The 11,330-nt window shown below is 41.1% G+C and overlaps 1 protein-coding gene across 1 annotated transcript in view; it reads right to left on the bottom strand.

Moving 5' to 3' along the window:
* Positions 1-1,344: 1,344 nt before the first annotated feature.
* LOC106565237 (integrin alpha-5) overlaps positions 1,345-11,330 on the bottom strand; it is a 57,654-nt gene continuing 47,668 nt past the window's right edge. The window contains exons 20-30 of the mRNA XM_014132131.3: positions 8,954-9,104; positions 8,581-8,673; positions 8,202-8,281; positions 7,840-7,920; positions 7,461-7,566; positions 7,129-7,287; positions 6,676-6,786; positions 4,956-5,069; positions 4,263-4,364; positions 3,942-4,064; positions 1,345-3,496 (exon numbers count right to left, since the gene is read on the bottom strand). Coding sequence (XP_013987606.2) covers positions 3,413-3,496; positions 3,942-4,064; positions 4,263-4,364; positions 4,956-5,069; positions 6,676-6,786; positions 7,129-7,287; positions 7,461-7,566; positions 7,840-7,920; positions 8,202-8,281; positions 8,581-8,673; positions 8,954-9,104 — 1,204 coding nt within the window. The 3' untranslated portion in view covers positions 1,345-3,412. The remainder of the gene's footprint in view (positions 3,497-3,941; positions 4,065-4,262; positions 4,365-4,955; positions 5,070-6,675; positions 6,787-7,128; positions 7,288-7,460; positions 7,567-7,839; positions 7,921-8,201; positions 8,282-8,580; positions 8,674-8,953; positions 9,105-11,330) is intronic.

The following is an 11,330-nucleotide window of genomic DNA, read 5'->3' as shown; positions in this document are numbered from 1 at the left end:
AGGCCTCCTAATTGTCCCTAGAATTTCTAAGCAAACGGCTGGAGGTAGGGCTTTCTCCTATTGAGCTCCATTTTTATGGAATGGTCTGCCTACCAATGTGAGAGACGCAGACTCAGTCTCAACCTTTAAGTCTTTACTGAAGACTTATCTCTTCAGTAGGTCCTATGATTAAGTATAGTCTGGCCCAGGAGTGTGAAGGTGAACGGAAAGGCTGGAGCAACGAACCGCCCTTGCTGTCTCTGCCTTGCCGGTTCCCCTCTTTCCACGGGGATTCTCTGCCTCTAACCCTTTTACAGGGGCTGAGTCACTGGCTTACTGGTGTTCTTCCATGCCATCCATGGGAGGGGTGCGTCACTTGAGTGGGTTGAGTCACTGACGTGGTCTTCCTGTCTGGGTTGGCGCCCCCCCTTGGGTTGTGCCGTGGCGGAGATCGTTGTGGGCTATACTCGGCCTTGTCTTAGGACGGTAAGTTGGTGGTTGGAGACATCCCTCTAGTGGTGTGGGGGCTGTGCTTTGGCAAAGTGGGTGGGGTTATATCCTGCCTGTTTGGCCCTGTCCGGGGGTATCATCGGATGGGGCCACAGTGTGTTCTGATCCCTCCTGTCTCAGCCTCGAGTATTTATGCTGCAGTAGTTTATGTGTCGGGGGGCTAGGGTCAGTCTGTTACATCTGGAGTATTTCTCTTGTCTTATCCGGTGTCCTGTGGGAATTTAAATATGCTCTCTCTAATTCTCTCTTTCTGTCTTTCTCTCGGAGGACCTGAGCCCTAGGACCATGCCTCAGGACTACCTGGTATGATGACTCCTTGCTGTCCCCAGTCCACCTGGCCGTGCTGCTGCTCCAGTCTCAACTGTTCTGCCTGCGGCTATGGAACCCTGACCTGTTCACCGGACGTGCTTGTTGCACCCTCGACAACTACTATGATTCTTATTATTTGACCATGCTGGTCATTTATGAACATTTTAACCATGTTCTGTTATAATATCCACCCTGCACAGCCTGAAGAGGACTGGCCACCCCTCATATCCTGGTTCCTCTCTAGGTTTCTTCCTAGGTTTTTGGCCTTTCTAGGGAGTTTTTCCTAGGGAGTTTTTCCTAGCCACGTGCTTGTTTCACATGCATTGCTTGCTGTTTGGGGTTTTAGGCTGGGTTTCTGTACAGCACTTTGAGATATCAGCTGATGTACGAAGGGCTATATAAATAAATTTGATTTGATTTGATAAGAGTGTCTGCTAAATGACTAAAATGTAAATGTCTAAGAAGTATGGTGAATAACACTAGTGTTCTTGCTTTCAGAAGCAAGCACATTAAATATAAACATTTATCTTCTCAAAAGTATTTGGATAGGGTTATATAAAATGGTACATTTATTTCAAATCAACTTATGAAAAAGATATGACAACTCCCAATATGGGAGAGAATAGTTTTACAAAAAAAACGTATTTCCACTGCATTTTACATAGTCTTCACGAAATTATAAGTGTACAACTTTGAAACATACACCCCCCCCAAAAAAAACAACAACATTTCCTTAAGTATGACCAAGTTCCTTTTGTTGAATGCACAAAAAATGGGTTATAAATAGTGATTAGTGGGTGCGAGGTTATATCTATCATTCAACTGTAATAAGTATCTAAAAAGCTCTAGCAGTGTATTTACAAATGTGGTCAAGTTGCACAGTAACATAATGCATCAGGAAGTGCATGACAAATGTAATATATATCAGCAAAAAGGCAATTTTCATTTTCTCAACAACATCAAAAACTCTCCAGCTAACAAGCTTTTATTGGACAACTGGTGGCTATGAGGCAGCACACCTCTGTCGGCAAGCTGATATTGCACCCGTGTTGACAGATATGGTGGTATATCGCCAGCAGCCCAGCAACGCAATGACCAACTGATGGTCAACATGAAACTGTTAGCATTGTCAGCTACTGCCGACTTTGTCGATGGTGGGCCACCGTAAGCTTGGGCCAAAATAAGGCAACTCGGAGTAGCAAACTCTCCTTCAATGTGGGGTCTTTCCATACGTCGGGAGGATAGAGGGAGTTTTGTGACATTAGGAAAACATTTATCTTGACTGATACCCTTCCATGTGTCATTTTTTGCTCCTAGCATTCGGAGGTCTTTGGCTGTTACCGTTATGCCGCACACTGATTCCCTTCAATAGCAGACTTTCTTCAACATTCTCTTCTCATTTACCGGTAGGTAGGTAAAATGTCTACCACCGTACATATAATTCTTAAGCAGTGGTGTAAAGTACTTAAGTAAACATACTTTAAATGACTACTTAAGAAGTTTTTGGGTATCTGTATTTTACTTTACTACTCATATTTTTGACAACTTTTACCTTTACTCCACAACATTCCGAAAGATAATGTACTTTTTACACCATACATTTTTCCTGACACCCAAAAGTACTTGTTACATTTCGAATGCTTAGCAGGACAAGAAAATGGTCCAATTCACACACTTATCAAGAGAAAATCCCTGGTCATCCATACTGCCTCTGATCTGGCTGACTCACTAAACAAAAATGCTTTGTTTGTAAATGATTGTCTAAGTGTTGGAGTGTGCCCCTGTCTATCCTTAAATAAAATAAACTAGAAAATCGTGGCGTCTGGTTTGCTTAATATAAGGAATGTGAAACCAAATATTTTAGACTTTTACTCAAATAGCGTTTAATTGGGTGACTTTCACTTTCACTAGAGTCAGTTTGTATTAAGGTACAGTATCTTTACTTTTACTCAAGTATGACAATTGTGTACTTTTTCCTCCATTGTTCTTAAGTATATCTTTGTATGTATACGCATAGATTCCATTTGGATTACTGATAGTGTTATTTGGGTTGTTAACTGGATTCATTCTGCCATTCGTGATTTCTTGTTTCAAGTTAATAAAAAATAAAAAAATGTATTTGTTTGAAATTTTTGCTGCACTGTTAGGAGCTAGTCACACAAGCATTTCACTGCACCCACTATAACATCTGCCAAACTGTGTACGTGACCAATAAACTTTGATTTGATTTAGGTAAAGACGTATTTGGTGAATTAAACAATTGAATGAATGCTCCATTGCCCCATCCAGTGTTGCTACTTTGATGGAGATTTTCCCAAAGCAAAAATCAGGATTTTAAAGACATTATTGACCATTCAACCGTGCCAGAAAATATTTTTTCAGGATAGCTCTGTTGTAGTTTGGGCCAGACATCTCACTATGTGTTTGCCTGCTTGAGCATTTTAGTGTAGTACCAGGCTGAATACCAGTGAGGTCCAAGTAGTACTCATCCTATTAATATTAGTTGAAGACTGCCCTTCATGCATGAGTATTCTGTAGTTCATTTGGAGTTACAAGTTCAGTCCAACACAATGACTTTCCAGTTTTCAAAACGACGTCTGTGATGGTCCATCATTTAGGCCTCCGAAGAAGCCTGGGGTTTGAGTTGAGCTTTCTCCATGGCTGTACCATAGGGATCGGATCTTTTGAAGAAGCCCATCTGGAAGGATGGAAAGAGAAAGGAGACTTATTACAATTTCAAAGGCAATAATTACATGAATAGCCCTCAGATGTCATAGTACCAGTTCAGTTAGATTGCATTTCATCGTTATTTGCTAACATACGCTTTCAAGACTGCACATTTTGAACACTTCTAATCTTGATATTATTTTATAGTTTTTAGATATTATTTTAAGAATGATATGCTTCTCCCTAGCTGGCAAAACCGGTTGCAATGATATCACGATGACCTCTTATGGGACTTCATGGTCAGGTTGTATACTGGTTGTAATAGTATGACGTCTATCCTATGACAACATCTTTATCTGGTTATATAATGTATTCCCAACCATAAAAACAGTTTACAAACAGAACATTACGTCATTATGACGTAACATGCATGTGATTTTGCCCATTGGGTTTATTGTCCTTTACGCTACACTTACCTTGTATAGTACATATATGAGCAGGGCGAGCAGCAGCAGTCCAGCCAGTATGGCCAGAATGATGATCCACAGGGGTACAATGTACTGGCTCTCCGGCTTGTTCCACATCACTGGAGTCAGGACCTGCAACGCAATGATATGTTGTTACCGTTGGGGAGTGAGAGGTCACTTGGAAAAAATCTGACATTACTCATAACAATGTTTTAAAAAAAAATGTTTTGTGTGCACTTCTTCAAACGATATCCCAAATCATACAGACAGGACCGGTCTAAACCATCAAAAACCTAAAAATGAACAGTTTAATAAATAAATTGCACTTGCCTTCGTGGATCCACTGGGTTTGAGTTTGGGAGCGATGGCATAGGGCATGTTCTTGACTCTGTACTGGGCAGAACACTCCAGCACATACTGCTTGTATGCCCTCTGTAGCATTAGTTCAAAGAAAAGAAATCATGAGACAATAGATCATCTGAACTACTTAGCCAAATATCGCCAAAGTGTGTACAAAAAAATCCAACACCTTTCACTGTAAAAACGGACACTCTAAAAAAATGTTTTATATGTTTTACAAATGTACTACAAGGAGAGGGCAACATTGTACCGCCGACTAGCAGAACCTACAGTGCCTTCACTTATGTAAATTAAATATTTATGTATTTAATTTTGAATAGATTTTCAACGACAAAAAAATCATTATGGGGTATTGTGTGTAGATGGGTGAGATAAAAAAACAACAACTATTTAATCCATTTTGAATTCAGGCTGTAACACAAGAAAAATTTGGAATAAGTCAAGGAGTATGAATACTTTCTGAAGTAGCTTCATTCTTCATTTGAACTACCAATAATAGCAGTAGTATTATAGTACTAATACTACATAAGGATTGTTAGTACCAAGTTAAATGACATTTTATCTACATAACACAATATACATGTCCTATCCAAATGATCATTTAATATAAACAGTACTGCACGGTACATGACAGTAGTACAAACTACAGTCACGCTCTCTCACCTCGATGAAGGTCTCAGCCCAGATGCGTGAGCGGACTGTCAGAATGACACTGCTTCCTCTCTCCAGTAACCCCACATGACAGTGCAGCCTCCAGCACTCCACCGTAAAGCATGACTACGGAGGAAGGAAAACAGTAATCAATACAGACCACCAATACATGACATTCAGTCAGTCTCACAAACAGTTATAGCTAACAATCTGCGATTATGAGCAGTAAGAGGCTATTGTGAACTTTTGCCTTTGGGGCATCATTCAAGCCAACGTTTTATGTAAACAATGAGCAACTAAACTTAGTGTATCTTCAAGTTTTCCATAAAGAGCTAATCCCTTTGCTTTTAATGAAAGGGAATGATACTAGGTTGTAGTTTTGTGCCCTTTGTGAAAAGTGGCGAGCCATGGTTAATTTGTTGTAAAACGTTTTGTGGTCATTGTTTTTTTTTTGAAGTGAAAGAATACTGAATGACGGGGAGAGAGGGAATGAATAATGATTGCACGACTGAATAATAATGGGTGGAGAGCATAAAGGAAAAAAACCCAAAAGAAAACCGTTTTGATTTGACAGCTGTTTTGAGAAGTTTTGTTTTGAGAAGTTTATTTCACATACAACGACGCTATATAACTTATAACTACGAGCAGATCTTATTATGATAGATATCCTCATATCCCTTTTACGAGAGAATCATTTCCTTTCAGTTGGTCTTTTGTGGTATTAGCGAAGCCACGGTTGGTTCTTAGTGTTTTGTTTGTGGTAATTCAGCTCATAAGGCTATCGTTAGGACATGAAACGAAAGCCTAGACTCAAAAAGAGACTGAATTACAATGAAAAACAACAAACAAAGTAAAAAGAACAGACAATGACTTCAAGAGAGAAGAGGTTAGGCAGGCCAATAAACATGACTGCTGCACCAGCAGCGTTCGAGGACAGTCTATTTAACAAGCTAGTGAACTACAGGCCTCACATAAGAAACTCATTATTACCCCTTAACTCTCTAATCTCTGTGCTCCCGGACTATGTGCCAAGTGACTTCATTTAACAGTCGGTATCTGCTGTTTTACTGTTTTTAGAGTCAACAGACCTCAGCGGCCGTGTGTCACTGTTCACTCCACATGGGGTTAAGCATGTCGAGTCCCTAAACAAGATGAGTGAGGGGAGGGGGAGAGAAAAAAAGGGAGAAAATAAGGAAATATGATAAATAAATAATGAAGAAATAAGAGAAAAGAAAAGGTAAAAAGGAGAGAAGATTAAGGGAAGAAGGAGAGAAAACATCTCCCGGAATCTTCATATGGGGATCAGATGAACAGCTCTCGAGAGGCACTACTGGCTGGCTTTATAATGCTGTAGGGACTGAGAGTGTGGTCAGTACTGTCAGTGGATGATTGTGTGAGTGCGTGCATGGTCATGTTTCCATTTGAAGAATTTGTAGCTACAATGAGTTTTGTAATTTATGGGTCTGGGCTGGTGGTTTCCTTTCAGCCATACATGTATTCACTCTCACAGTACAAGCCAACAACATCACACTAACTCCACTTACTCCCACCCCCCTTCCCCCTCTAAAAGCTACGCCAAACATGAGGTGAAGCTTCTCCCTCTAAAAGCTACTCCAAACATGAGAGGTGACTGTTGAAACCAAGTTGGCCTGCTAACCCTTTTTTACCTATTAAAAGTACCACTAACGGGTCACAACACACACACACACACACACACACACGGCTGTCTCACCAAGTTGCTTTGTTTGGCCAGAGGATCCCTGTAGACCTCTCTCCTCTGGATGTGGTGTTCAGGGCTGACCGTCTGTGAGGAGGGAGGCTGTTCTGTTGTAGGAGGCTGGAGCTGGCAACACACACAGAATACTACACATGTGCCATTCCACTCATAGACACATAACACAAACTCTCATATGGTCATTGTGACTCATAAACTTGGGTAATATTGGACTACTGCATATCCTTGGCGTAAATACTGCGAATGATTATGTGACACCACACAAAATAAATGACAATGTATTCGGGTTGGGTGTGAATGTATACAGTATCTGGGATGAGTGTCTGTGGATGTAGATTATAAGCAAGCGTGTGCATCCAGTATGATTGTGTGTGCGTGTGTGTGCATGTGTGTGCCTGCCTGCATGCATCTATGCATGTGTACATGTGTGCGTGTAAGTGTGTTCCTCACCTTGAGTTTCAGTGCATTGAGGGTGTGGTTGGAGCTGCAGTTGAGTGGTCCCTGAGTGATGACCTCCACAGGGTACAGAAGGTCGTGACCCTGAGCTCTCAGAGGGCATCGCAGCTCCAGCACCGACTGACTGATCATACTGGGCCCGTTGTTCACCAACTTACAGAGAGAGAAAGAGAGCGAGAGAGAAAGAGAAAGAGAGAGAACCCATGTTAGCATACTGTGCCAGGAAGCTGAGATAAGCATTTGTTCAACCACCTAACCCTACAACTCCACTTGACCCCACTTAACAAAATAACACAAAATCAACTCTAGTGGCACACGTTGAGTACCTCGTAGACATGCTGGATCTCAGACCCAATGTCCTGCTCCTCTTGGAGGCTGTGGCTCATCCTCCAGTTTGGGGGAGGGAAGAGGAGCTTGTCCGGACGAGAAACGCTTCAATCGAGAAAAGGAGAGAGAGTAACACCGTAGGACAAAGGACAAAACAGTAAAAAGATGCAGTGCACATAACCAACAGAACGTGGTACCGAAACATTATTTCAAATGTAATTGGGGCTGGGGCTGTTGAAGTCCAATATATTGGTACCCAGTCACTTTGAGTGTAGCTAAACAGGGAATATGTCATTAGTATAGTGATGGAGACCACTAATTCATTTGTTTGTTCGTCCATCCATCCGTCTATCCATCCATCCATCCATGCTGACTCACCCCTGTAGGATAACATCAGCTACCACAGCCACCTCAAGATCATAGAGCTCAACATCACTCTGGGAGCTATTCTCATTTTTACTGGGTGGAGAGAGAACAGAGAAGTGTAACACTTCATTTAGATTGTGCCAAAAAGATGGTTTGTAGATGTTCACTTAACTGTCGACAACATTATACCTAACTATCCACTAACCCTAAGCTTAGCTCAAGTCAGGACACGTAAGTATGGAAGTATTTAGGAGGATTGAGGTACAAAAAACATTCAACCTCACACCAACATTTAACTAAATATTAATACAGTACACAGTAAAGTGATTTATAGTTTATACAATTTCTGTTCTGAAGATACAACTGTGACTTACCTGCGTATCTGGAGCTCAAACTGCACCGTATTGTAAGTGTCCTTCAGTCGGGGCACAGTGAAGCGGAGGCCTGCCCACAACTGTGAAGGTCCACACAAAAGACACACGATCAACCACAAAGACACTAGAAATACACTGACCTCAGATCTGTCAGAAAGACAGTCCGTCATAAACACACACACACAGTCATTAACAGGATCAGTCTGGGTCACACAACATCATTCGTAAAGACAGATAATTGTACAGACATACAGAAACCCACAATCAGAAGGACAGAAGTACCATATTGCTTCAGCAACATTGGAAGTTCCTTTCATAACGATAAAGCTCTATTTGACTTTGAATTTAAGAAACAGTTAGTCCATGATGGTCCACTTACACTTGTGCCAGACTTCATAGGGTTGCCCAGGTCACAGACCAGATAGCGGGTCTGATTCTCTGCCTCGTAGCTACAGGTTAGCTGAGTCAGACTCTGCTTATGAGATCCAAGCACAAACATGGAGAGGGAGACATAGACTTGACTTCACAGTATTTGCAAATTCTTTCTAACCATTTATTTCATTACCATCGTTTTAGTCATCAGGCCATCGTTAGTATCAACAGTATTACATTGATATGACTTAAATTATGGTCATTGTCATGTGGATATTTATTATCTTAGCATTGTAATTTTTATTAGAAATATTAGCCGTAGCATCGTTTTGAGTTAGCATTTCCCCTAAGAGGGACAAGACAGATGGTTGCTCCCTCACCGCATTGTTGCGGGCTATACCACTGTAGTCAGCCTCTGGGGGAAGCACCATGTAAAGCTCTGCCTCGTAGGCCCCGCCCTCTCCCTCGTTCCTGGCATTGAAAGTCAGGGTCAGGGAGTTATCGTCACCCAGATACACCTCCGTCCTATCGCTAAGGAAACCACAAGAAAATACAACAACGTAAAACAAAGCAACAATAAACATGTCATCCCCCATGAATGATGCAGCGCCCCCCTTGGGCCAATCAGTGTAACTAATGTAAATGACAAATCTTTATGAAAAGACGCATTATTCACCAAAGTTTCGTCAAAATTGGGCCAGTGATGTCTGTGATATTGCATGTGACTAATGATTACTGTAACTCCCCCCTTAGGCCAATCAGTGTCATTTTGTAAATGCCAGATATTTATGGAAATACGCATCAATCGCCTAAGTTTCACTAAAATCAGCAGAGTGGTGTCTGAGATATCGTGTGGGTTAGCTAGACTCATATCCCTGAGCATGTGTGCCAAATTTCATCACTCTGAGTCAAACAAATCAAGAGATATATGTCTGTTATAGCACTACCGTAGGTCGATATGAATGTTCTTGTATATGTTGAGTTTTGACATTGTTTGCAACATGTGTACCAAATTTTGCATTGAGAGACCTTTGTCCATAGATGCCACATATCAAGTTTTGTGCAGATCGGTCAGTGTTTTTCATAAAATTCTAATTGGCGGAAAATCCATAATGGGGGACCTTATGGGATCCCTGAGGCAAATTTGTTCCTTGTGAGGACAGGGACCTATGTAAAAAGGTTTAACGAAACGCAGAGGAGGTGATAACATCGCTACTCTATCACTGCAGACTTCAAGAGAGGAGGAAAGGTTTAAGGTGGTGGGGGGAGAGGGAGTTTGTATTTGATTCAAAGCTTTTAAGATATTATCAGATACAGACAAACATGTATATGAAATGTAATCAATTTATAATAGTTTTTTAAATTATACGAGAAAAAAATATTCAATTTAATTTGGAATGGCAAGCCAGACAAAATTAAACAGGCCTATTTAAATAATGAATATGAATTTTGGAGGACAGAAATTATGAACTATTAACGCCTCCCTAAAGGCTTCAGTCATACAAAAGTCATACTTAAATCCAAACTGGTTCTCTAGCAGATTAGTAAGAATGTCTCACCCCATGTTCAAGAATGGCTTTTCCCCTTTATTCAGATTACAACCTCTCACTTTTGGTTATTTGAAAATGAAATTATCTCCAAAATATTGCTATTTTTCAAATAAGCCATAGAAAGTTGGTTGCAATTTCAGTTTAATCCACTAGATAAGACAGAACAAATATTACAACAAATATTATGGTTAAACTCAAATATAGAAATATAATTGATAAAAAAAATACTTCCTAGAACACGATGATCACTCTGACAGAGCTCCAGAGTTCCTCTGTGGAGATGGGAGAACCTTCCATAAGGACAACCATCTCTGCAGCACTCCACCAATCAGGCCTTTACGGTAGAGTAGCCACAGAAGCCACTCCTCAGTAAAAGGCACTTGACAGCCAGCTTGGAGTATGCCTAAAGGCACCTAAAGGACTCTCAGACCATGATAAAAAGTATTGTCTGTTCTGATGAAACCAAGATTGAACTATTTGGCCTGAATACTAAGTGTGATGTCTGGAGGAAACCTGGCACCATCCCTACGGTGAATCATGGTGGTGGCAGCATCCTGATGTGGGGATGTTTTTCAGCGGCAGGGGCTGGGAGACTAGTCAGGATCGAGGGAAAGATGAACGGAGCAATGACAAGAGAGATCCTTGATGAAAACCTGCTCCGGAGCAGGGTGAAGGTTCAAATTCCAACAGGACAACTATCCTAAGCACACAGCCAAGACAACGCAGGAGTGGCTTCGGGACAAGTCTCTGAATGTCCTTGAGTGGCTCAGCCAGAGCCCGGACTTGAACCCGATCTAACATCTCTGGAGAGACCTGAAAATAGCTGTGCAGGGACGCTCCCTATCCAACCTAACAGAGCTTGAGAGGATCTGCAGAAAAGAAAGGGAGAAACTCCCCAAATACAGGTGTGCCAAGCTTGTAGCGTCATACCCAAGAAGACTCAAGGCTGTAATTGCTGCCAAAGGTGCTTCAACAAAGTACTGAGTAAAGGGTCTGAATACTTATGTAAATGTGATATTTCAGTTTTGTTTCATTTTATAAATTTGCAAAAAAACAAAAACAGTTTTTGCTTTGTCATTATGGGGTATTGTGTGTAGATTGGTGAGGGGGAAAAACAATTTAATACATTTTAGAATAAGGCTGTAACGTAACAAAATTTGGAAAAAATCAAGGGGTCTGAATACTTTCCAAATCTACTGTATAATTG

Source organism: Salmo salar, chromosome 12 (genome assembly GCF_965601325.2).
Source record: "Salmo salar chromosome 12, fSalSal1, whole genome shotgun sequence".
NCBI lineage: Eukaryota > Metazoa > Chordata > Actinopteri > Salmoniformes > Salmonidae > Salmo > Salmo salar.
Note: the sequence above shows the minus strand (reverse complement) of the source record. Positions and strands in the feature narration are given on the sequence as shown.